Source organism: Euleptes europaea, chromosome 3 (assembly GCF_029931775.1).
Source record: "Euleptes europaea isolate rEulEur1 chromosome 3, rEulEur1.hap1, whole genome shotgun sequence".
Classification (NCBI taxonomy): Eukaryota; Metazoa; Chordata; class Lepidosauria; order Squamata; family Sphaerodactylidae; genus Euleptes; species Euleptes europaea.
In genome coordinates, this window is record NC_079314.1 from 37,150,260 (window position 1) to 37,177,484 (window position 27,225).

At 46.7% G+C, this 27,225-nt stretch overlaps 1 protein-coding gene across 1 annotated transcript in view; it reads left to right on the plus strand.

Moving 5' to 3' along the window:
* Window positions 1–27,225, plus strand: part of LOC130475505 (mitochondrial peptide methionine sulfoxide reductase-like) — a 65,360-nt gene that overhangs the window by 15,160 nt on the left and 22,975 nt on the right. The window contains exons 2-4 of the mRNA XM_056847291.1: window positions 12,758–12,826; window positions 14,233–14,352; window positions 24,940–25,044. Coding sequence (XP_056703269.1) covers window positions 12,758–12,826; window positions 14,233–14,352; window positions 24,940–25,044 — 294 coding nt within the window. The remainder of the gene's footprint in view (window positions 1–12,757; window positions 12,827–14,232; window positions 14,353–24,939; window positions 25,045–27,225) is intronic.

Genomic DNA, 27,225 nt, shown 5'->3' on the forward strand with positions numbered 1-27,225 from the left:
CTTTCTGGGAATGAGGGCGGGCTATAAATATAAGGACTAAACAAATAAAGAAATAAGTAAAAGGCAACATGGTGTTAAAAACCAAGTTTTTTTTTTTAAGTTTAGAAACCATAGCATAAATGGACCTGTGAGAAGAGAGGTGGATCGGGAGAGACAGAACAGAATGGAAAGCATCATTTTAAAAGACTGAACTCAAAAACAAACAGAATTCAGAAACAAAATATAAATTAAAATGGTGAAAAGCAAAAAGCAACCCCCCAAAAAACCTTCTCACAAATGAACATAAGGGACAGGGGATGTAGAAGGAATGAGGAGCAGATGGGTGAATACACGAAGGTACCTTAGAGTGTTGGTCCATCGAGGTCCGTCTTGTCTATTCTGACTGGCCAGGGGTTCTCCAAGGTCTCACGCAGGGGTCTTTAACATCACCTCCTACCTGATCCTTTTAACTGGACATGCCAGGGATTGAATGGCCCCTACCCAGTGGAAGCCAGGATAAATGTTGCCTACAATTTGCTTTTGAGGTCCGTGGGTGTGGAAGTGAGGCCAGCAAAAATCTGAAAACTACACCATTAGTCTATTTCTTCCTTGTTCTGTTAGTCAACACAACTCCACTTTGGGAGGGTCCATGGCTCAGCGGCAGAGCATCTGCTCTGCATGCCGAAAGTCCCAGGTTCAGTCCCTGGCATCTCCAGAGAGGATCTCAGGTAGGATGTGTTGAGGAAGACACTTTTCTGTCTGAGACCCTGAGGAACCATCTCTGATGGATAATACTGAGCTTGATGGATGAACAGTTTGTCTTGATATAAATCAGCAGATATTCCTGAACACCAGATATAGTTCCAAACATCTTTCTTGGCCGGGGCATGGTGCAGTGGTAAATCACATGCTATGCATGCAGAAGGCCTCATGTTCAGTTCCTGATCTCAAGCAGAATGTGGTGGGAAAGATCTTTCTCTTCCAAGACCCCTGGAGAGCTACCTCCGCTCAGCTGTAGCAGGGAAACTGTTGACAGGGGTCTCATCTTGGCTCATAAATCCTCCCATTATTGTCCCATTCATAACACCCCATTCAGAATAGAAAAGTTCTGGTCCTCTTCTGAACTGTCTGCTATTGAATACAAGTGGACTTCTTACAGGTGAGACCCAAAGTTACGGGGCCACAACAGAAATGGCCCTGCTTTGATAACTGAATCTTGAGCAAGGGCTCATTACTGTTGTCTTGGGGTTGCTAGTGGCCATTATGCCTCTCCCACAATTTTTGGTTTCCATAGTTGTAGCTTTTGTCCTTCTCCCAGACGTATCAGTGATTTGTATGGAGAAAGGAGGTGAGTCCGCATTCAGGCAAACCCACTGCAGAGGGGGCAAACTTGTCACCGATGCACAAGGCCTGTTGAAAAGTGACTGTCCTAAGGAGGAGGCCACATATTAGTTTGTGAGTCAGCATTCATGTATGTGTATTTCGAGATGAGAAGAGCTTTGATGAGAGAACAAGGTTCTGGCTCTTTTATTACCTAGCTCGTAGCAGCTTCTCGCCCTTCCCACTTAGCTTATTCTGAAAGCTCAAATTTTGAGTGCCAGCTCTGAACTCCTGTTTCTTGTGTGTGTGTGTGTGTTTTACAAGAAGCCTCAAAACGGCATACTGAGAAGACACGTGTGTTTGCTGTCTCTTCATACCTTGCCATTTACTGCCTCTGTCTTTCATTCTCCCTCCTCCCTTCTTTCTCTCTCTGTCCCATGATGCTTTGCACCTCAGCAAGCTGATGCCATATAAAAAGAGCGGCTGTTCTGCTACCCGCCACGTTCTCCTGATGGCAGAAGGGGAAAAGAACCTGGCACCCTTTGGAGACGTAAGACGCCAGGCTTCTGGCAGCTTCCACCTTGTCTTGTCTTCTCTCTCTTTCTTTTTCTCCCCTCCTTTCTTGACATCCAGAACCTCCTGAGGGTAGAGGGCATGAGGCGGACATCCACGAGGGTTCGGGCGGGTGCTGGCCTGAAGGAAACAGGGAGCCGCGCACCAAAGGGGGTAAGCTCTTCCTTGTCCTGTTCCTTTATTTTTAAAAAATAATAATAAACTAGTTGCTCTGAATGTTCGGGTCTGGCTACTTCTTTGTTGGCTTGCTTTCTGGTTCTGCCAGGCAGGCGAAGCTGCCAGTGAAAGAGGAGGGGCGGGAGAGGGGTAGCGTAGAGACACTACAGTTGGGATGGAGGTTGGCAGGGAAGCCGTGAGACAGAGGGGGAGAGAGAATAAAGCTGGCATAGGCTGGAGGTCTGCCAAGGATGCTTGGCAGACATGCCATGGAAGGCTGGGGCAGTGTGAACGTGGCACTGTGTATTGGGGAGGGAGGTGGGGAATTGCGAAATGCAGAAGGGTCGAGGTTGGGAGTCGATTGTAGACTACTAAATTTTGTGTTTGTTTTTTTAAGATGGCAAATCATTTCATTTTTGATTTTCCTCCCCTTGTGGATATTGCTAGGTTCTGTTTGTTGCTTTATTTTCGGTGGAGCGGGGAGTTGCATTTGGGGGAGCGCGGCAGTGCCTATGCTGATTGAATTGAATCCGGGCCAAGGAAATTATGTTGCCTGCTTGTCGCTCAGAAAAAGGGGGGAGAGAGAGAGAGAGACTTAGAAGAATCGTCTGTGAGCTGCCAAGCTGCCTGGCCACCTTGGCAACGAAACCTCGAGCGGATCCAAGCGGGCCTCCACACCTTTTGTCTCCTCTTGGGTATCTGATTTTTTTTTGTCCCCCCGGTTCCCTGCGTGCCTTCGGCTTATTCATTTGGGGGCTCCGTAATGGTGCAGCTTGCAGAGTCGGCCATAGGTAGCTCGAGACAGGTAGGAAAACTAAGCCAGCAACCTCTGTTCTGGGTCTTGATCATCTCAACTGAGCTTTTATTGTTGATGCTTGTGCATCGCAACCTTTGTGATTCTGTTGAAGGGGTGTGTTTGGGGTGTGAGTTCTATGTGGGGCTTGGCTATCACTGAGTCCTACTTGACAAATGCTACCTTAAAACCTGCTTTGTTCTATCTTGGGCAGCATTACCTCCTTCCCAGGTTTCCAGACTTCTGCACGGGGGGGATGTGTGCATGCTTTGCTACTGCAGAGCTTTTGAATTCGGTATCATGACTCCATTTCTGTGTAAATCTCCATTCGGCAGGCCCCGGTTTTGCACCTTTCCCTTTTGACTTGGGAATGCCAAGGCTAGGGAGTTGGGCAAGGCAGAGCCGCAAACATGGCTGTTATCTTTGCAGTTTCGAGATTGCCAGTGTGTTTGCAAATGGTGTCGAGTGGGTGTGGTCCAGGAGGCCAGAGCAGGAGCTGAGAAGGGGCTCGCCGATAGAGGGCACCTCACACAGGCTGGGACTCTTGAATGCAGGCTTGTGGTACAGGGAACTAGGAGAGGAGAAGGGAGGCAGGGCTGTGCCTTTAAACTTTGCTGCTGGCGGTGGCTCACTCTGGAGCTGGGTGTGCAGCGGCTAGTTGGCTTGCTAGAGTGTGCAAACGCTATCCTGTGAGAAGAAGCTGAGATGATTTAGAAGGATGATTTCTCTTCCTACCAAGCTTGGTTTTAAGGGTTATGGAGAGGCTAAGTTTTTAGGGTTACGGAGAGGCTAAGGCGGTCCTTGAGGCTAATCAAGGACCTCCTTGATTTCCTGGTGTTTCTTTAACTCTGGTAAACTATTATCCTGGCTTTGACATCCTTGGGGGACTACCTAAGTATGCAGAAACTGACACCTAAAAAATGGTCTTCTGAGGACACGTGTTTTGGGAAACACCGATTGTTGAGAGCAGTCAGGTGTCCAGTAAAGGAAGGTGGGCAATTGGTGTGCTCGAGGCTGTGAGAGTTTATATAATTTTGGAGGTGGGGGGAGATGGGTAGGTGAAACGTTTTCCACAGTATTAATTCTTACCCCCTGCAATTCAGCCAAAGGAGGAACAAAAACACCCTTTTTGCATTTAAATAATATAACTAGGCCAAGCTCAACCAATTTACCTGTCCAAACACAAAATAATCCCAATGGAGTAGCCATGTTAGTGTATTGTAGCAAAACAAAACAGAAGTCCAGGGGCACCTGGACTGATGACTTTTATTCCAAATACAAGCATACTGTGCATACTCCAGTACAGTTTGCATCTAGTGGTGATTAATTTGTTCCTTAAAAACATTTTAATGGAAATTTTTAAGGACAGTTATCTTAATGCCTTGTTTTGAAAGCCTGCGGCCCCGCTGCTGCAGGCTAAAATGAATACCCTGTACCACTAGTGGAGAGGAGTTTCTAGTAATGTGAAACTGGGTGGGTGTTCCGGTGGGGAAGGAGGGAGCTCAGGCTGTGATTCTCGGTGTGAGCAAGGGCTGTTGCTAGGACAGAGCTGTGGACAGGTATGGGCCAACAGGCTGATCCTGGTTGCAAGAGCCACAGCAGAATTTAAGTTTCCCTGTTCAAATCCAGTATGCCCATTGCGCAAGATATAATTAGAGCCCTTAATTTGCATTTTTTCTTTAAAAAATATAGACTTTGTGCCATTTCCGAGGACTAGCAGAGAGAGAGAACAGGGGTAAGGCCCTTAGGATATTCGATGTAGAGCTGAGTAGATTCTGTTCAGGAATCAGGATTTCCAGGGTGTATCCAAATTGGTGCCAAAGTACCATCCCCAACCCACTGCTTCAGATGTGGCATTGTCTGTGCTGCATCCTGAGGTCAACAAGATTTCTTGTTTTCCTGTTTGTTGCTTCACATATGAGATTGAATCCAGCCAGATTCTTTACTCAATTTCACCCAGTTCCCTTCTGTACTATAGCCTCATATGGCTTTTGTACATGGAGATAGCATGATTCTCAGCAAAGACTTTTTGGAGGGTCAAAGATAATTCCTTCTTACTTTTTCACCAGCAAAAAAGCTTGTTGGATCCAGCCCCACAGAGTTTTCTTTTTTGTCAGTAAAGCAAAAGCGGGGACCTCGTTCGAGAGATTCAGAAGCCCTTACAAAACCACGTAGACGTTCCAGTGACACTAATAAAATATATTCCACCATTTGCTTTCATGCTGAATTCTTGTTCGAAGTTCATTTGGAAGAAAACAGTGAGTTGGATCCAGCACAACATTACTGACAGCATAAGGACTTTTGCTGGGGAAGTTCAAATTTCCTAGCTCACACCTCCAGTGGTAACCTGAAATGCCCCTTGGAATCCTGTTCCCAGCTAGGGATGCCAGCCTCCAGGTGGGACCTGGGGATCCCCTGGAATTAGAGCTAATCTCCGGACTACAGAGTTCAGTTCCCCTGGAGAAAATGGCTGCCTTGGAGGGTGGGCTCTATGGCATTGTACCCCACTGAGGTCCCTGACCTCCCCAGGCTCCATCCCCAAATCTCCAGAAGTTTCCCAACCTGGATCTGGCAACCCTATCTCCCCCCCCCCCCCGGTGACCAAGGGGGACCTGCCAACCCTGGCCGTTTACGCATGGGAGTTTTACCTGAGATTTGTTGCTCTCTGGACTCACACTTCCCTGTTGGCAATCTATGCACCAGCAGTCTCCAAACTCAAATCAAGTCCCTGACCTTTTAAATGCTGCTTTGTAATTGGCTTACTTTGTAGTGCTTACTGTGAGAGAAAATCCCCCCAACCCAATTGCTGCATAAAAACGCATTTTAAAAACAAAAACAAAAAAACAAAAAACAGAGCAATCTGAAAGGGGTGAGGAGAAATCCAAGCCTCAGTTTTAAAAAGCCTTTCTTCTGCTTGGAAAGAACTCCCAGGAAGCATTTGAATCCCCGCCTCTTTACACGCTAATTTGTAATTAGCTGTGAGAGAAACCAAGCTTTCATGTCCTGAGCTTTGCCTAATGCATGGAGATTTCACCTGGGCTATGCTCAGGTAAGATGGAAGAAATGGGTTAACAGAGGAATGGGAAGTCCCAGGATTTGGGAGGGCTGGCAGCGAGGTCATCTCTAATGGACGGAAAACTCATGTGTAACTCCAAGGGACAGCCAAGACAGACCAGGGGTGAATGTGAGTGAAAGTACCCATGCATAAACAACCACTATTCCAAGGAGAGAGGGAAACCCCAAAAACAGGACTTGGAGGGGGTACGCATTCAAGGCGGCCAAGGGAGGGGGGAGCTGAGGATGTTACACCCTGTGAGCACGTTCTTGCATGCACAGAAACACTGCACTAGATCCAACCCAATATCAGAGCAGAAATTTTCTTCCTTCTCCACCCCCCCCCCCTCGGCCTCTGCTTTACCCTTCTTCCTGTGCTATTAGATACTTTTTTGTTTCTTTTTAAAATGCTGAATTTGTGCAATGGTATTTATTCATAATCAATATACAGCTTGTTAATTCTGCCCATTTCTTTCAGCGTGTGTTCACGTAGCGACCTTGTGAATTCACCTCAAGGTTCTTCCCCCCCAGCACATTTTCCAGAATATTGCACAACTTGCAAGGTTGTATATAGGCCCTTGTTTGCAACTGTACAAATTCAGCATTAATATGGAGGGGGGGTGTAAGGAGAGGAGCGAATGGTTGGATCACATGGGTTCATTTTGCTAACAGCACTGCTTTCCTCTAATGTAAAGATCCTTCCACTGATACCGGAGGCCCTTTCTTCTGTATCAACCTGCCTGTTCCCCGAAACCAATGAACGGGGCTCTCTTGCAGCTCTCTTACCTTGTCTGAAATAAGATTGTTGGTGACTCAGGGAAGGTCTTTGCAGCTGCTATCCCTGGTTTGGGAACGGCCTTTCTCAGAAAGTGGGACTAATGCCCTCTCAGACCTTTTGGAGAAAATTGAAAAGAAATCTTTTGTTGTTGTTGTTGGTGGTGGTGGTGGTGGTGTGTGTGTGTGTGTATGTGTGTGTGTGTGTATGTATGTGTGGGGAGAAACTGCGAATTCAGTTACCAAAAGAGGCAGGAAGCTAAGGAAATGGTGTGGGAAAGTATGCCAATGAACTAAGTTTCTTGCTTTCCAATATTGACCCTTTTGTTTCCCGGAAAATGGCACTTTATGACCTTGCGGCCAGGGAAATCAGGGCAAAGAAATGAGGAAAGGAACCAAACTGGTGTGTTTTAGTCTTACGACTTTTAATGGTTTTATATATATATATATTTTAAGTTGTTGCAATATTGATTGTAAAGGCCTATGGCCATGCACAGTAAACATGACTGTCTGACTGGTGTTGAGAAGTTATGAATTTGGGTGGTCAATTGGAAATGATTTTAGGATCCTTAATGTTTTTGTAATGAAACCGTTTATCCGTGGAAAAAAAATTAAGCCAGCAGTAGCCTCCAAGCAGCAGCATAGTACTAATCCCCAAAGTTGTTATGCCACAGAGAAAAACAGGACTGGAGATGCCTCAGGAGCATCGTCACTATGTCTTCCCAAGCAGTGGTAGCTAAGCTATTTAGAGGTTCCAGCCTTCCAGGTATATGATGTAGTTCTGCAGGAGCTTAGGAAAGTGCTGAATGTTAAATTTCAACTCCCTGACAATCTCAACGTCCAGTTTTTTGAATAAAGATGAGGACAGCTGTAGCTGCAGCTATGTCCAGTGGTTGTCTGTGCCCTGAGTATGTTTTTTGCCTTTCCCCATGACTTAATGAAATCGGAATGAATTATGCAAAATAAGAATGAGCATGGAGCTCTTACAAATTTGCATAATTTAGGAAGGCACAGAACTTGGATGGCCTTTGTGTTGAACAGCATACACAGTTCTCTCTTCCCTCATTCTATCCTTGCAACGACCCTGTGATGTTGGTAGGTTAGGCTGAATGAGAGTGACTGGCCCATGGTCACCCAGGGAGATGCGTGGGGTAGTGGGAATAGTATCTGGTTTGCACTGGCTAACCCGCCCAGTGGCTTTTGCCATTTTGCCATGTGGTAACTCTTAACATTTAAAGAATGCTAGAGGCATCAGATGACTGCTCAAGTCGGCGCACCAGAAAACTGCATTGTGCTGAATTGTGGCTGCACTGTGGCTGAAAAACATAATAAAACTGCATTGTGGCTGAAAAGCATCATAAAAGAAGTGGGAAATGTAACATGCCTGCTGACTTGGCAGCCACCACTTGGAAACTGCTTTGTGGTTCAGGTCAGCATTTGGATGTGGAGTTTTGGATAGGGTCCCTGAATCACTGGCAGAGCATTTGCATGCAGAAGGTCTTAGGTTCAATCCCCAGCATCTCCAGTTAAGGAGAAGGAACTTGACTAGAGGACCTGGAGAGCCACTGCTGGTCAGAGTAGACAATATTGACCTTGGCCTGACTTAGTATAAGTCACCCTGCTATGGCTCAAAGATAGATTATATGTTTTGCACACAGAAGGTCATAGGCTTAATCCAAGGTATCACCAGTGAATAAGGTCAGGTAGTAGATGATCTGGAAGTCCCTGGAGAGCAGCTGCCAATCAGAGTAAACTGTATTGACCTTGATGGGCTCATGGGCGGCTTCAAGTATATTCAATAAGCATAAAGGTAGAAATAGAAGTGTTTTTCGGTTTGATTGGGGAATCCCATTGACCTCTGTCTGATCTGCTTTCTGGGTGGCCCACCAGCCAAAAGAGAGGGAGGGTGGCACAGTATGATGGGTGGGGCTGGCCACAGTGGGTGGGGCCTGCTGTAAATAGGATTGGCAACCTCCAGGTACTAGCTGGAGATCTCCTGCTATTACAACTGATCTCCAGCTGATAGAGGTCAGTTCACCTGAAGAAAATGGCTGCTTTGGCAATTGGACTCTATGGCATTGAAGTCCCTCCCCTTTCCAAACCCCGCTCTCCTCAGGCTACACCCCAAAAACCTCCTGCCAGTGGCAAAGAGAGACATGGGAACCCTAACTGTAAATCTGGCAAAGCTCCTAATTTAGACCTATATATAGTGCTATATATAGTGCCCCATGGCGCAGAGTGGTAAGCTGTAGTACTGCAGTCAAAAGCTCTGCTCACGACCTGAGTTTGATCCCGACGGGAGTCGGTTTCAAGTAGCCAACTCAAGGTTGACTCAGCCTTCCATCCTTTCGAGGTCGGTCAAATGAGTACCCAGCTTGCTGGGGGTAAAGGGAAGATGACTGGGGAAGGCACTGGCAAACCACCCCGTAAACAAAAGTCTGCCTAGTAAACATCGGGATGTGACGTCACCCCATGGGTCAAGAATGACCCGGTGCTTGCACAGGGGACCTTTACCTTTTTTATAGTGCTGTCAAGTGTTTAATGTGCTGGACTTTCATGATGATGTTGCTGTAATCTTTCCAACAACCCTGCTAATTAGATCAATATGATTATTCCCATATTGCAAATGGGGTGTCTGTGTTTTGGTGGCTGAGAGGAAGCAGCTGGCCTAAGATCATGCAGTAAGTCTGTGGCGGAACCAGGTACTTTTGGATTCGTAGCCACCGAATGAGGCCAGTTCTCCTCTGCAAAGTGCTTCCTGATCCTACCTCCTTGGCTCTTCTTATGTCTCCTTCCCCCCCTCCATTAAGTTTTCCCCAGTTGGTTCTGTTCCCATTGCTCCATTAGCCTCTGGAAAAAAAATACCCTTGCTTCCTGCTGCACATGCAATCGTTCTGCCTCTGGAATTAGCCTCTCTCTGCTGATCCATAATGAGCTGCGGCGCTTAAGGACATTAGAAGAAACGGGAACATCCGAGGCTCTCTGGACACGTTTACGGCTTATGTGCAATCATTCCCCTTTAGCCCGCTTGAGCTCTTCCAAGCTAATCTTCAAGGGCAGTTTGGTGCACCCCCTCTGCCCCACCCTTCACCTCTGGAAGTCCCGCCTGCCGTGCTACAGCCAGAGTATCTATACACGTAGCCAGATCCATCTGTTGGGGTTGGGAGCAGGGGAGGGGGAGGTGCCTGAGCAAGCTGTCCTCACACGTGATATTGGGAAGATGCTTAAAATAGAGATCTATAGAGAAAAGGGGGGAGAAAAGACAGAGAACAGCCTTAATCTGTGAGAGGGAGGAACATTGTGTAAGTTTGGTGGATGTCCAGTGATGTTTGTTTGTGGATGCGTTTCTGCAGGAAGGCTGAATTTCTGGGTTGAACTGGCTGCTCAGCTATGGTTTTGGAATATCCTGCTCCATAAAGACAGATTCAAGATCCACACCTTAGAGCCTGCATTGTATAACGTTATCAGTTGCTGTCTTCTCTCCCTTAGTGCAAGAGTTGCCAACCTCCAGGTACTAGCAGGGGATCTCCTGCTATTACAACTGAACTCCAGCCGATAGAGGTCAGTTCCCCTGGAGAAAATGGCTGCTTTGGCCACTGGACTCTATGGCATTGAAGTCCTTTCCCTCTCCAAACCTCGCTCTCCTCAGGCTCCACCCCAAAAACCTTCCGCCGGTGGCAAAGAGGGATCTGGCAACCCAAATTAGTGCCCCAATTTCTCCCACCTAAAGTAGGCTTTAAGATCTATGGGCAGGGATTTTTTTTTATCACTTCTGTATTCTGTACAATACATAAGTATCTTTCTACCATTCTGAAAATCAAATATTAGTGGTTGACCATGCTGTGCCTTCTGGGGAAAAGAGGTAACAAAGGGATATCTTTTTAAGCCTGCATTCAAACATCTTCTCTGGCCCCAGCATCTGATCATCAGGAGTCTACTGCCTCTGAAGAAAAAGTTTCCATTTTGACCTAATAACTAGGGTTGCCAACAGGCCTGGGGGAAAATGTCCTGTCCTTTTATTAGTGGTTTTAAAGTGTGGAAATGGGCAGCTGAAGCTTGTCATGGCATGGAGGTCAATAACACTGTGTGGTAAACAACATCCTATTAAGCCTCTTTTAAAAGGACAGGAGGACATTTTTTCTCCAGGGAGTTGGCAGCCTTACTGATAGCTATTGACAAGTTGTGGCCTGTGAAGAATGGGAGAGGGGTAAGCAACTGGGAAAATCCCTTCCAGCCTAAATGTCACATGAACACACGAAGCTGCCGTATACTGAATCGGACCCTTGGTCCATCAAAGTCAGTATTGTCTACTCAGACCAGCAGGGTCTCAGGTTGAGGTCTTTCACATCACCTACTTGCCTAGTCCCTTTAAGTGGAGATGCTGGGGATTGAACCTGGGACCTTCTGCATGCCAAGCAGATGCTCTACCACTGAGCCACTGCCCGTCCCCTAAAATTGATGCAGCTCTTGAATTTTTTTTTTTTTTTGGCTGTCAAGATACAGCCAACTTACAGCAACCCCATAGGGTTTTCAAGCAAGAGACATTCACATATGAGGGGTTACCGCACTTGTATTCCCAGCAATGTATTAAGAGGTTGAAAATGTTATAAAAAATACTGTTCGCACTTTGTTTGGCCCCTTTAGCTGTGAAGACGTCTTCCAATCATTTATAAGCCATGGTATCCAAAAACCCGTTTAAAGCGATGTTTTTTATAACATTTTCAAACTCTTAATACGTTGCTGGGAATACAAAGTGCGGTAACCCCCATGGTTTGCCATTTGCCTGCCTCTGCATAGCAACCCTGGGCTTTCTTGGTGGTCTCCCATCCAAATACTTACCAGGGCCAACCTTGCTTAGCTTCTGAGACCTGACGAGATTGGGATAGCCTGACCCTTTTCAATGTAGGCGCTTAAGCAGGCCAATTTCTCCATGTCCCTCCTTTTCTTTTACCACTTCATCTGACTCTTGGCTGTCCTCAAATTCTGAGGGCTATGAGCATGCTCAGTCCTAAGCAGGCCTTTTAAAAAGGAGGTTCTTTAATTAGAAACTGATTTCCCCCCCTTGCAGTAACCCTGATTTTGTCTGTAGATAAGCTCTTTTACTGCATGTGGTGATGGACATTGGCAATGACACTGGTAGGAGTAAGCTGCTGGGACGAAAGAAAAAAGTTGGAAAATGTCCACCCAGATCTTCCCTTCCAGTATTCCAGTCAGTTCTGAGTTCAATGCCCCTTCTCTTCACACACCCCTTTCTCAGCTGCGCTCCACATCCGGTGCCTCCTGGCGCATGGTCAGTCCTCCTCAGGCCATTTTGTATTTTCCCCCATTGGGTTAATTAGCAATTATTATTTTTTTTGCATACCCAAGGAATTTTGCAAGTATGTAGCAGTCTCTTTCTTCTCTGTGGTTAGCTTGGTTTTTCTGCTTTCATAGGTGGCAAAAGCTAGCTACTTGGTTATGAAATGTAGTAAAATAAAACAACGGTTGTCCTGTTCCAGTCCTGTGGCAATGAATTCTGTTAGTCAACTTCTTTTTGTTTGTCCGGAATGATACTTTGGGGGAAAACAATGTTCTCTGTTCAGTGGGCCATTCATAATTTTATTTTAACCTGTTCCTTTATTGCAAAGGACAAAAGGGGTCGGGTCACAGCGGGAACAGAATTTAGGGACGAGCAGATATGGCTATTTTTGTGTCTTTTTCAATTTTGTTCAGATCTGTCTGTGTAATGAACAGGGAAAGGCTAGTCCTAAGCACTTGGGGGCCCAAGGTTAGAAGGTGGATGAGGGGACTACTGTTTGGGGGGGAACTCCCAGAAGTCATAAGGCTGCTGCTGATCTTATTGTTCTAAAGGCTCCTACGAAATGTGGTGCCTTATACCCGGGCTTGAAGCTGTCTTCTTGCTAGCTGACTCCCCTTCTTTTCCAGCTGACTCCTCTTTTCAACTGACTCTCCTATGCATTTTTTTTGTCCCCAAAACACCTTTCCCGTGGCTTAATGTTCCACTGACCCACTGCAAATTTCCATGGCGGGATTAGTTAGGAGATGTTGTGATATTCAATCTCTAGAAGACTTGGCAAAGGGGTTTATGAATCTTTCTTCTCCTTTCAGCCAATCATGCTGCCAACAGAAATCCGATGTACCCACCATTCCCAGAAGGAATGCAGATGGTGATGTTTGGTGCGTGGCTTGTTCTTGCTTTGTGGCCAACTTTGAATATGATTCCACCCCCCAGCTGAGTTACATTACTGACTGTCCTGGATTCTTGGCCTTGAACAGAAAGTAAATTCATTCTGGCCACTCATGGACAGAAAATTGATCAGGATAGACATTTTCTGATTGATGATCTCTGTATTGGACATAGGCTGTATTGGATCATGATTCTCTCCTGTTGATTTTTTTTTAAAAGGTTCCCATTTTTTGTCTAATGGTGACTATATGTCTACAGTGATGGTGACTAGCTGAAATCAGTGTCTTATTTATTTAGATATATTTATACCCCACTTTTCTCCCAAAGAGGGCCCCAAAGCAACATCAGTCCTCCATTTTATACTCATAACAGCTCCCCTGTGAGGTGGATCAGGCTGAGAGAGGAAGCCCAAGGTCCCTCAGCAAGCTTCCATGGCAGAGTGGGGATTTGAACCTGGGTCTCCCAGATCCTAATCTTACACACTAACCAGTACACATGCCGCTTCGCTCAACCAATGAGAAACGGTACTTAGGCTAACACCAAGAGATGATGGTGCATTATAGCAGCCACTGATAATTCTTTTCATTTCCTTACAGTACCCTAATAAACGGAGAAATAGTTATGTTTCATTGTAGAAAACTACCCCAAGTGAACACTGCCCTTTGGCTATAATATAAGATGTACGAGGATTTTGTGTCCAGTGCCAGAGCATGTATGTTGCACGCAGTGTGTCTCGGGTCTGGCCTACAGTGCAAGGAAGATCTTTCTATGACTGATACCAAGGAGAGCTTTTTCCAGTCAGGATAGACAGTACCAAGCTAGATAGACCACTTGGTTCATATAGACTTTGTCCATGTGATTGGAAGAGAGCTGACACACCATTTCATATGTTGGAATGTACCCGATATGATTCTTATCACTATCAATGGATTACCCCTATTTTAATCAAATTACCTGCCCCTGTAACAAAAGATTACATAACAGTCCCCTTTTTGCTGGTGGATCAAGATCCAAGAACAACATTGGTGGTGGCCAAGTATCTCTCCACCATATTTTCCTTAAAGAAATAAAGGTTCCCCATTTCCTGCTCAAGACCTTTGGTGCATGGGAGCTTGAAAAGGAAAGGAAGGATAGACCAATTTGGTATAAGGCAGCTTTGTATGGACTACTCTACATTTGGTTTTTCCGATTTAATTAATTTTAATTGCTTAGCAGTAAACAAAAGTTTATTGATACGGAAGAGGTAGACACCCCCCTCCATTTTACAATGAAAATGTTTCATTAAAATTAGGGACAGTCCCAGGTGATATATATTCCCAGCAATTCAGAATCTGTGAGCTTCTCCGTAACCACTTTACACTAAATGTATGTTTCCTTTATCCACTGTTCTTCCCAGGCATGGGATGTTTCTGGGGAGCAGAGAGAAAGTTCTGGCAGATGTCAGGAGTCTTCTCTACACAGGTGGGCTTCTCAGGAGGCTTCACCCCCAATCCCACTTACAAAGAAGTTTGCACTGGTAAGTATTTTCTGTCTTCCTTGGGGAAGGTTCTGGGATGTGAGTTTCTCCCTCAGGTTATCTATGAGGTAGCACCTCACCTTGTGAAGGCTTGCTTGCAAGATCGTTAGTATGATGTTCAAATGGAGGCAGTGTACCTCTGAATGCGAGTTCTTGGGAGGACAAGAAAGAGCAGGTTTGTCCTTCATACCCAGCTTGTTGGCCTTCCAGAGACAACTCGTTGTCAACTGTAGGTAACAGGATGTTGGACTAGATGGCTCCTGAATCTGATCCAGCAGGGCTCTTCTTAAGTACATGCGTTTGGTATGGTCAAGGCTCCATGGCCTTGTTGGGTGCTATCTGAGCTTTCCTATTTGGATGTGGAGCATCTACAAGAAAGTGGGGGAGAGGAACATTGGCTGATGTAAGGCAGCATGGCCTTGTGTTAGCATCAGAGTGGCACATGGCTGCCCCATTTACTTCAGCTTGCTAATGCATTTATGGGTGATGTTAATTCCGCCCCCAACCTGGATCCCTCAGAAATAAGAACAGACGGTTTTGCAGCTTATCTGCAAAAACATTTTGAGTGCGGGTGCAGGGGATTATCTGTCTGCAAGAAATATTATCTTTGTTTGTTGTCTATGTTCTGGGTATTAACACAGTTCAGCTGGGGAAGGGACTCAATCTCTCTCTTTCACACAAATGCACTCATAATTTTTTAAAAAAATGAAACAGAGTAATCTGAACAGGCTTGACTTGCCTCCTGGTGGATTTTGCATCCATGGTGCTGTTGGATGCGGCCATTTTATATTTCATGTGTTTTGAGCACATGAATTTCCTGGGGGTCCTTCATTGGTTGCTGGTGAACAGTGCCTCCCCCTCAAGAAACCACCACATGGGAGCAGTTCACGAGAGGCTGACTTTTCCTTCCAATGCCTACATGATAAAACATTCATGTGAAAACACTGCTCTGTATTTAAATCACTAGTTAGTGTGTTGTAGGGGGGAATACTAGTAGTTGTTCAATCTTACCAATACCACAGAGTTTGAGAGCCAGCATGGTATAGTGGTTAAGAATGGTGGTTTGGAGCTGTGGACTCTGATCTGGAGAACCGGATTTGATTCCCCACTCCTCCACATGAGCAGCGGAGGCTAATCTGGTGAACTGGATTTGTTTCCCTACTCCTTAACATGAAGCCAGCTTGGTGACCTTGGGTTAGTCACACTCTCTGAACCCCACCTACCTCACAGGGTGTCTGTTATGGGGAGGGGAAGGTGATTGTAAGCCTGTTTGATTCTTCCTTAAGTGGTAGAGAAAGTCGGCATATAAAAGCCTCCTCTTCCTCCTTTTCAAGATCATTTCACTGCCATTGTGTGAGGGGCCTGCTGATTCTTCTTTCTCAGACATTTTTTATTTATAAAACTTCTGTCCACGAATCAGCCCTTCATGCCTTCTTCCTAGGTAGCAGGGTAGTGGAAAGTTTTATAGGTCCCAAGAGGCTCACTTGGGCAGACATACATCAGAGGTCCAAATTAGGAGTTGTTCTTACTTGTGAGAGAATGATGTGGCAGGACCCTAAGGTAGGTGCATGGACCGTACCACTTCAGATGGCTAGCAATGAATTTCAACTCCAAACATTCCTTTGCGTAAAAAACAACAACTCCATGCTAACTGAAAACTAACACAGCAGTGAGAGAGGTTCTTATCCCCTCTCTTCACTTTCTGTTTTGCTTCATTTATTCAACAGAAATAAAATAAAAGCATTGCAAACCATGAGCATACCCATGCAAAACCTACAAGAGCTAACTGGAGGGAAAGGGAGGAAGTTTAGATAGAGTTTAGGGAAGGGTGATATTTACCAGTCTTGAAGAGACGTCAGCGCCGAGGAGGGAAAACAACCAGGGTTCTCAGCGAAAACAAACAAACAAAAGAAGGTCCCCAACTTTCATTTTGTCAATGGTGAGCCAGTAGTGGGAGCCCATTGCATAACTGGGGACCCAACAGCTGGAACAAAACCTGAGATTCTTGGGGATAACTTTACACCCAAAAAGTGTACAGACAGAAGAAATAAGATGCTTCTCGAAGCAGATTGGGCTGCAGTGAAACGATTCACGATCTGATTAGTTGATCAGTAAGATAACAAGGATGGGGGGAGTTGGGGGTATTGGTTACCCCTTTGACAAAGTTTATGGCCCACTAGAATAACAAGCTTAGTTATAGGATGCCCATTTGTTTGGGTCTTAATTCCTGAGGAGACACAGTGAGGGAAATAAATGTATCAAACTCCGCAGATCCTGTTACTGTTTGTGGAAGGCCGAATGTAATTCCCTGAGAGTGTTATTGCCTTAGGATTGGGGTGGGTGGGCGTTGAGCTCACATTTATTTCCCCCCCCCCAAGCATGGTCTCTCTTTGAAGTATTGTGAGATGGCTGTGCAGTGTGTCCTCTCCCCCCCCCTTACAGAATGCACCCTAATTTACTATTTCCAACTTTGGTAGAGGCCAACTTTAAGCAATAACATAAAACAGGATGTATAGCTCCCTCTGGAGCCTCAGTGAAGGGATCCCAGCTATGCATTATTGATGCATGGTCAGTTTAGCCTCCTTCATTCCCTGTTTCAGCCAGGGTCAAGTTTTTGAAAATACACTTTCTCAAAGTATTTTTCTTCCCAAAAAAGGAAAATAAATTCCTTTTCGGCTCAACCCCGTTTCAACCTTAAACAAACTCGGCTTTTCCCATTCCTCTTCTTACCCGAGTCCAACCGTCTTTCCTGGGTCAAACCAGATTGAAAGAGCGTGCATAATGCCTGCCTCGCGTTGAGCTTCCCACCCCCCTTTCCAAACCCCTCTTCTGTTCTGTTTGCTGACAGCCATATAAGGGAAGCATAGAAGATTGGCTTCTCTCACAACCAATCACGAAGAAGTGTGTAAAGAGGCAGGGAGGGATTCAAGTGCTTCCTTTTAAAACGAGGCTTGGATTTCGCCCGCCCACCCCCGCTCTTTCAAATGGCTCTGTTTTTTGTTCTTAAAACTCTTTTTTATGCAGCAGTTGGGTCTGGGGGGAAGGAAATGAGCCAATAACGAGGTGAGCCAATTACAGAGCAGCAATGAAAGGGGTGGGACTTGATTTGAATTTGGGAGACTGCTTTTCCCGCTCTGAAGGAAGGCCATCTTGATCTTTGGGTGTTTCTCGCCCATTGCTAGGGGTAGGCGGGACTAAACTAACAACTTCCTGTCTCCTGGCGAGGAACGCCTCCCCTTCCAGTTCTTCTCCTGCCTTCGCTGGGGTGAGAGCGTTGCAGCCATAGCTGCTGCCTAGATCTAGTGAAATTAGGTTAGAATAGATCATTTTCCTTACCTTGTCGTATCCAATCGCTTTTTAAATTTAAGCTCCTGGCTGAGCCGCGGGAGAAGAGCTAAGCCGTGGGAAAGAGGCGGCAAACGAAATGGCTGCTGGAGAAGCTGCATCGGAGGACATTGAGCTCCTTTCTGATGCAGATCAAGAATTGGCCTTAAAATCGGATCCCGCCGTTAGCCGGCCTGGCGGACTATCGGAGAGGGAGACCGAAAAGTCGCCGCTGCCATCTACTTCAGCTGGAAAATTGCTGAAGAAAAACAAGTCTAATGGCGGGGGGAAAGGCAGCAGCCGCAAGCGCCAGCTTAAGCAGAGTTCTTCTTTGACCTCTAAGGTCCCCGCCGGATTCTTCTGTGCCTTTGGATGTGGAGCCCAGGATACCTACAGAGGGTAAAGTAACCTCAGAAGGGGGATCCTGCAAGAACCCCACGCTTGAACAGGTATATAATATGATAGAGGGCTCCATGGAAAGACATGTTCAAAGGCTCCAGTCTCTGGAAGATAAGGGCGGAGAGAGCGGAAGTCTTCCTGATTGCTCCCACCAGCCGTGGCCTGATTGGCCACACCAGCTGTGGTTTCCGGCACTCATGGGGCTCTCCACCAGGGCACCTTGACAGATTCCGACATCCTCGGATCTCCTTCTACAGTGACCAATGATTCATCCAGGATGGTTTCAATTGACCGCTTGGATGTGGAAAGGGCAAGGCTCTTAGCCCTTGGTCTTTCCGTGGAGGTGGTGGGGACCAGCCAGACGTCCTTCTACTACAAGGGTATATCAATACACCTGGAAAGTCTTCTCCAGGTGGTGTCACCGGAAGACAATCAACCCTATCTCTCCTAAGCTACCTCAGTTACTGGACCTTTTACAGAATGGTGCGCAGCAGGGCCTTAGAGCGGCAACCTTACAAACGCAAGTTACTGGACCTTTTACAGAATGGTGCACAGCAGGGCCTTAGAGCGGCAACCTTACAAACGCAAGTGTCTGCTATTGCCTCAGTCTGTCTGGATATTGATGGGATTCCTCTGTCGTTGTATCCTCAGGTTAAGACTTTTATTAAAGGAGTAGCTCAATCTACCCTTCCGGTGACTCACCGCTTCCCTACCTGGAGACTGAACACTGTACTTTCTGCTCTAACCAAAAGTCCCTTCAAATCTATGAGGGAAGTTCCCTTATGATTAGTAAGGATGAAGACCTTATTTTTAGTTGCCATAACCTCTGCCAGGAGGGTTTCGGAATTGGGTGCCCTCTCTATTCGCAAGGACATGTATCTTTCACAAAGATAAAGTCGTTCTACATACTGATCCCTCGTTTACCCCCAAAGTGGGTTCCCGGTTTCATCAGTCTCAGGGGCTTCACCTTCCTTCCTTTTGTCTTAATCCTTCTACTCCCAGAGAGTGGAGTTGGCACACCTTGGACTTGCGTAGAGCTATTCATATTTATATATCTAGAACTGAATCCATTAGGAAAACAGAATTATGTTTATCTCCATTTCTGCACCCAACAAGGGACTTCGCATGTCCCAACCATCTATCAGCATGTCCATTAGACAATGCATCAGAGAAGCCTACCTAGCCAGTGGTCTCCAAGTTCCGAATGGGATCACAGCCCATTCACTACGAAGCGCAGCAACGTCGGCCGCATTTTTCAAACAAGCCTCAACCAAGAGATCTGTAAAGTGGCTACTTGGTCCAATGTGACTACTTTCATTAGACATTATCGAATCAATACTATGGCATCCGCTGACGCAGCATTCGGCAGACGTATTTTACAGCATGTGGTGGAAGATGATGAGGACTGAGTTCCCACCCGTTATATCATTGCTCTTGGAGATCCCAAAGATCAAGATGCCCTTCCTTCAGAGCGGGAAAGGTATATTGTTTACTCACTGAGAAGGTCCTTTCCGCTCTGAAGTAGAAGGGCATCTTGCCCACCCAGAGATGGCAACATCATCTTATAAGGGTGGACTGAAGCACACCAAACTAGCCTACGGATTCGTTTGGCCTAATAATATTGTAGCAATACATATAGATTGGTTCTAAGTTTATCGTTCAGTTTATTGTTGTTTGTACTCCTTGTCTGTGAGTGCTTTCCCCTGTCTCTTTAGCTTGCTGTAGAATAACTGGAAGGGGAGGTGTTCCTCGCCAGGAGACAGGAAGTTGTTAGTTTAGTCCTGCCTATCCTTAGCAATGGGTGAGAAACACCCAAAGATCAAGATGCCCTTCTACTTCAGAGCAGAAAGGACCTTCTCGGTGAGTAAACAATGTACCTTTCTATTCATGCCTCCATTAGCACAGGATTTTATCCCTGATCATTCCAGCCAATGCATACAGTTTGACCCAACCCGGGTTACTTTGATCCTGGCTGAAACAGGGAATGAAGGAGGCTAAACCGACCGTGCATAAATGATCAATATCTGATCCGAGACCCCCTGCTCATGGGGTAATAATCCCACCCACCCCCCACATGAGACAAAACAATTCATTGTTTTTTGTCTCATAAAACACAACTAATTAGGGTTGAGGATCAGCACCCCAACTCTATTTGTCTCAGGGCTATTGTATGATTAAAATCCCTCAAGCGTACTTTTGGGAGTTGAGATGTGTGGTGCAAGGGAAAAGAATAAAAGAAGAAAAACAAGAAGAAAAATGAAAACTATTTAACCCAAAGAGAAAACGTGTGATGTAATTGAACAGGGAGAAGGAAGTATGAGGAAGTGCGGACAAGAGTCTGCCTCCTCTTTTGCTGTTTCTTTGTATTGACTCCTCTTTTGTTATGACAGCGATGCTGGCATTGATATAGAAAAGGAAAAGGATCCATTTTCCTGAGATGGGACCTAGTTAAAAAGAGAGTGATGGAGGGGTTGGCAACAAGTTCTCCTTGCCTGCTTTTATTGTAAAGTGGGCAGAGGAAAGGAAAAGAAAAACCACTATGTCGAAACTAAGCCCCCTTTTTAACTGTTTACTGTCTGTTGGAAAGAACATGAGATTTATGGGTAAAAGGAAAGAGGTTTTCAAGTGTTCCTTACAACTCTAACAATTATGTCCTAAAAGATTGTCCTAAAATAAAATGGGAAGAGCCCCATAGCACAGAGAGATAAGCTGCAGTACTAGCTCTGCTCACAACCTGAGTTCAATCCTGACGGAAGTCGATTTTCAGGTAGCCAGCTCAAGGTTGATTCAGCCTTCCATCCTTCCTAGGTCAGTAAAATGAGTACCCAGCTTGCTGGGGGTAAAGTGTAGATGACTGAGGAAGGCAATGGCAAACCACCCCATCTGCCTAGTAAACATCGGGATGTGACATCACCCTATGGGTCAGTAATGACCTGGTGCTTGCACAAGGGACTACCTTTACAATAAAATGGTAAGTATTTACCATTTACCTTCAAGTATTTGAAGGGCTGTCATATAGAGAAGGGTGCCAAGTTGTTTTCTGTTGCCCCAGAAGGTTGGGCCAGAACCAATGGGTTGAAATTAAATCAAAAGAGTTTCCAACAGTTAGAGCGGTTCCTCAGTGGAAAAGGCTTCCTCGGGAGGTGTTGACTCTCCTTCCTTGGAGGTTCTTAAGCAGAGGCTAGATGGCCATCTGTCAGCAATGCTGATTCTATGACCTTAAGCAGATGATGAGAGGGAGGGCATCTTGGCCTCCCTTTTGGGCATGGAGGGTGGGGGGAGGTAATTGTGAATTTCCTGCATTGTGCAGGGGGTTGGACTAGATGACTCTGGTAGTTCCTTCCAACTCTATGATTCGATTATTCTAAATACACACAGGGAAAATTGTGCCTGATCTTGGCAAGATGCAAGAGGAATGACGGTTAGTGTGGCTACTTGCCGCATGATCAGATTAAGTCATAGCCAGTGAGCTCTGTTCATTTTTTCGGGGGTCGGGGGAGAGATTACACCTTTGCCTTTCCCACACTTCTTCATGTATTCATTAGGAATCTGTCTGGCAATACTCGGATGTCTCTCATCCTGCCAATGAAACAGATATTTTATTTAATAGAGTCGAATGGCCTTGTGAGATATCTGGGGCAACAGCCCTTTCTGCATGGTTTTGCTGCATTCTCTTCCCCACAGAGTCTTTCTCCTCCCCGCTCTCCAGTTGGTTGGCTGAAGATAACAGGAGGCAGCAGACTTCTCTATGCACATACTGTGCCGGCCTAAAAACTGCAGCAGAGATGCATCTAATTATAACCCCTTTCTGGGATTAACCCTTCCCTGTCTTGGCTGAGACTCAACACACAGGCAAGCCAGCCGCCACCCTCTTGCTTTTCAGACTGGGTTGGAGTTGGGAGATATTGTTCCTTACCTAGGCACCGCCTTCTCTTTTTAAGGCAGTTTGCGGTGGGATTGTGGGAAAGGCTGTATTGCTAGGACCCGTTTGCATCATAGGAAGGGGGACCCGGTTGTGGTCATATTGAAGCCACTGTTAAACCTACAAAGCTGCCTTCTACTGAGTCAGATCGTTGGTCTATCGAATTTAGTACAGTCTGTATGTTGCTCAGTATTGGCTGTCCAGGGTCTCAGGCAGAGAAAGACATTTCACAACACCTGGTACCTAAGAGCCTTTAATTGGAGCTCAACCTGGGACCTTCTGTGGGTGAAACATGTGGAGGAGGAGGAGGAGTTCATTTTGATACCCCGCTTTTCTCTAAGTTAAGGAGTCTCAAACCAACTTACAATCACCTTCCCTTCCACTCCCCACAACAGACACCCTGTGTGGTAGGTGGGGCTGAGAGAGTTCGGAGAGAACTATGACTGGCCCAAGGTCACGCAGCAGGCTTCATGTGGAGGAGTGGGGAAAACAAACCTGGTCCACCAGATTAGAGTCCGCCACTCATGTGGAGGAGCGGGGAATCAAACCACTTTCTCCAGATGAGAGTCCACCATTCTCAACCACTAGACCACGCTGGCTCTCAGACAGAGTCTCTGTCTCTAATCTGAATCCCCAGCACAGGGTGAGCTTCCCCTTTCGGCAAGGTGCTATAAGGGCACACAGGACTGATTTCCATGTTACGACAAGAGGACAGATGCATTGTTAGAAACCAGTACCCCACAGCATCTCCTGGTTACTGGTACATCAGCCATAAGGGATTCTGTCTCATTCAGAGGCATGGTTGATGATTCTGCTTCATCCACGTGCATGGCTGTTTTGATCCCTGCAAAATGTTCCAGGGAAGTTTATCACCCAGGTGCTGGTAAGATGGGGAATCAGGGGGAACCTCTAGGTCTCTTTCTGCAGCGCAGTGCATTAAGTTACTGTCTGTCGAGCCTCTGCTTCAGGGCACATTTTGGTCTCTCTGATAAGCAGCTTCTGAGAAAGACGGCCAGAAGAGTGGAACGGGCTCAGATCCAGAGTGTATGAATGACGCTGAATCTATTCTGTACTCTCCGTTTCCAGATCCTTGGCTTTGGCTCTACACAGCAGCGTAGGGCTGGCCCAGGGCCTCTGCCACCCTGGTATGCAGTTCCTCCTCAGGTTCAGCAGAGGGCAGGAATGCACAGCTGTCCTGAGTCGGTGCATCGGGCTTACCGAAGCAGGCCTATTTGGGACTGCAGCTGCAAATCTCTCTGCCGCAGGGGAGCGTGATTTTTTTCCAGGGCTCATCTGGCACATGGGTGGGGTGGGGTGCAGGGCACATTACGCGCACCTCAACGCTTTGCAGTCGGTCGGGGGGGGGGGCTTTCTCGAGAGCCTGCGAGCTCCGCTTGGGTGGCCCTCTGCCCCTTCTTCTGCCTTGCAGTACCTGAGCTGGGGAGGCAGGCAAGGACTGGCTTGGCTCTCTGTGTTCTGCCATTGGTTTCCCCCCCCTTGGTGAAACATCCTGCAGCCCTGGCTGTCCCCTCCTTCCTCCATCCCCCCTCCCCACATAGTATACATATAGGACACTTCACAGCAGGCACCACTGGATGCTCATCAAGGCGCACTCTCTCCCCCTACCCTGTTGCCCTCTTTTCTCCCTAATTACTGCGCGAGGGCCGGTGCATTGGCTTGAGCAAAATTAACTAGAACGCTCCAGGGAGATGCTTCGGCAAGACATATCTCCAGTTCAGTGGTGGGATTGCTAGCGTGGAAATAGTTCTCCCTTCCCCCCCCCTTCTCCCCCATAGCGGAGATGCAGCAGAAGCAGCCAATCAGAGATGAGACTCTGGGTTAACCCTTCCAGTGCCGTCTGCAGTGGGTCGCAGCCCAGCTCGGAAGTGTCGTTCAGAGAATCTGTTCCAAAATGCTAAGATAGTGTTGCAGGGGTTTCTGGTTTTTAAACACATTGGTTTGAAACAATCACTATCTAACCTTTTAAGCAGTTCAGAGTCTTGACTAAGGTAATACTGACAAGGACCTTGTTATACATGCCTGTATGAATCCCATTTTAGGGATGTGTGAGACTGATCCGAGCATGTGCAAGAGAGAGGGAGAGCTGTTTTCTCAGTGGTCTGTGGCTGAGATGGATGCTTTTGATATCCGGATCTGGCTCAGTAGTTTGGGTCTGAGTCTTTTAGTCCTAGTCCTAAATAGGTAGGGAATGGCCAAGCAGTTCATTACAGGAGAGATATCCCAGAGGTTTTCTTTAAAAGCAGTTATGGGATTTGGATTGTTGCTGCAGCTTTTTAAAAAATTCTCTACTCCTGTCTCCCACATTTTCTCCCCTACATCTGGGTTCTGAACAAAGCAAAGACAGATACAATATGGAGCAATTTCTGTTGGGGGAAGCATCATGAGGGAGAAGGGTTTGAACTGAGGCAGTCTCCTCATGCCTTGATCCAAATTGGGAGCCCACCTTCCCCCCACCAGGAGATCATTTCAGAGCTCTCACTCGAAAGGTCTACAGTAGTGCAGCTACCTTAGTTTTGATGGGACTTACCTTCAATTTTGTGTGCCCTTAGGGTTGTTGTCTTCATTTGGTAGGCCATATTGGTCCTCTGTGTGGCATAACTGAGTTGCTGAGAGCATGCATTCAAAAGTGAGAGCCTTAACGACATGTGATGTTTTCCCCAGGGACATCCGCAGGTTGGGCTGAGAGATGTGCTCTGGAGTTCCATGCTTCATGGGTGCACTCAAATCCAGAATAAAATAAAATCCAGAATCAAGAATGGCAACTGAGCAAAAGAACCAGATTTGGCCTGCCTCTTCTGATTCCAACAGAGATGGAAAGAATGACGTATCTCGCTATTCAAAGGGCATACGGAAATATCTGGCTCCCTAAATGTTAGGATATCAGCTAATTACCATCTCCTTTCTCCACTCCCAATTCCCAGGGATGACTGGACATACCGAAGTAGTCAGGATTGTGTTTGACCCACAGACCATCAGCTACGAGGACCTTCTCCAAGTTTTCTGGGAGAGCCATGACCCCACTCAAGGTAAGACCTAGCAGCAATGGAAGAGCCTCTCTGCCTAGGCTAGATCCATGTGAATGTCAGTCATCAATGGTTACACTAGGATATTAAAGGAGAGGAAACTGAATCTCATTATTGGGGCATCGCTGGCTTTGGTTTCCTGCTCTGCCTCATGTACCAGACATAACGCAAAACCCTGACTGCTTAGTGTGTCTAACCAGGATGCAGCTTGCAGACGGTCACTCAAACCTCGGTTTGCCTCCACAAATGGTGGTTTCATTGCCGGTTCCCTGTAGCCGGAGAAGGCAGTGTTGTGAAACTGCATTCACAAGACCACCAATAAGATTATATTGGTGGGAGATGGGGCTCTTAAATGTACCATCAAAGCTCTCTTCCATTCCCCAAGGGAAAACAGCAGTTCCCTGGAATATACATATAGTATTCCGATGATGTATCGAATTTCATTTTTGAAATGCCATGGCATGTTGAAGATGCCAGCTGGGCAATGCAGTTTTGCACTGTGTTAAAAGGAAAAGTAGTTCCCTGTGCAAGCAACTGGGTTGACGTCACATCACGACATTGATGGGGTGGTTTGCCAGTGCCTTCCCCAGTCATCTACACTTTACCTCCAGCAAATTGGGTACTCATTTTACCAACCTCAGAAGGATGGAAGGCTGAGTCAACCTTGAGTCGGCTACCTGAAACCGACTTATGTCGGGATCAAATTCAGTTTGTGAGTAGCGCTTTGACTGCAGTACTGCAGCTTACCACTCTGTGCTATGGGGCTCTTTGTGCTGTATTACTCCAGTGTAAACCTATTGAATTCAATGGGTTTAGTCACTTTGTATATAGAGCCCCGTGGCGCAGAGTGGTAAGCTGCAGTACTGCAGCCCAAGCTCTGCTCACAACCTGACTTGGATCCCGACGGAAGTTGGTTTCAGGTAGCCGGCTAAAGGTTGACTCAGCCTTCCATCCTTCCGAGGTCGGTAAAATGAGTACCCAGCTTGTTGGGGGTAAAGGGAAGATGACTGGGGAAGGCACTGGCAAACCACCCAGTAAACAAAGTCTGCCTAGGAAACGTCGGGATGTGACTTCACCCCATGGGTCAGGAATGACCCGGTGCTTGCACAGGGGACCTTTACCATTTATATGATTTCACTGTGAGTCTTCAGTAGCGTCTGCTCTGACCAGCAGCAGCTTTCCAAGGACTTCAGGGGGAAAAACCCTTCCAACCTCTGCTTTTAGAGATCCTTTTAACTGAAGGCACCTGAAATTGAACTGGGACTTGGCAAGTGCAAAGCGTGTGTCCTGTCATGCTACCAGCATGTCGGAACTGTCAATGTTGCCCGGTTAGCGTGCTCTCTTCCCCCTCCCGCGTGGCGTCCCCAGCAAAGGCCAGCCAGACCTCACCTTGCCCTGTAACAACAGCACATTTCTTTCTTGGGGGTTGCCTTGTGCGGAGGACAGCTGAAGCTCTCAAGGAGAGGGTGCTTCAGTTAATCCCTCTTCTTGGTGTTTCTGGACGCCGCCCTCCGAAGCCTGTGGTTCCCCCTTTAAATGGCTTCCACCGCCACTCTGAAATGCGGAGCCCAGCATGGTAAGAACGGGGTCTCTCATATGGGAGAGGGGGGATCAGTATCAAAGGGAGAAGACGTTGGAGGGTTTTTTTTTTTAAATAACCAGGAGTTGGAGGGGGTGAGGGAGGGAAGTCTGTTTGAAACCCGCCTCACGTCAGTGCTGAGTGACAGTGGGGGAGGGTCGGCAGCCTGGGGAAGGCTGAGCTTTTATAATGAAGTGTAATTTTAATGAGGAGATTAGCATTCCGCGTGTGTCACTGGCAGGGCACTCCTCTGGGCTTGTAATTGTGTGGTTGCGTTTTAATGAGTAACGTGTGTCTGCGGAGATGACTTATTGGTGTGTGTGTGGGGGGAAGCATTAAATTTGGGCCGAGCCACTGAGAGACGTTGCAGGCTTGGAGGGGTTTTTCTCTTGCCTCCCCCCCCTTCCCAAACTGTCTCATATCCTGAACGGAAAGTATACCTAATAGAGGGGAATTACAGCAATCCCCTTTTTTCCAATTTAAACATGACTCCGATGCACAAGAAGAGCATGCCCGTATGATGTTGTGCGTACTGTCTCATTTAAACTGGGCCTCTATGCACGTAATTGCGTGCCGCATGCGTCCTTAGCATGCCTGCAAGAATG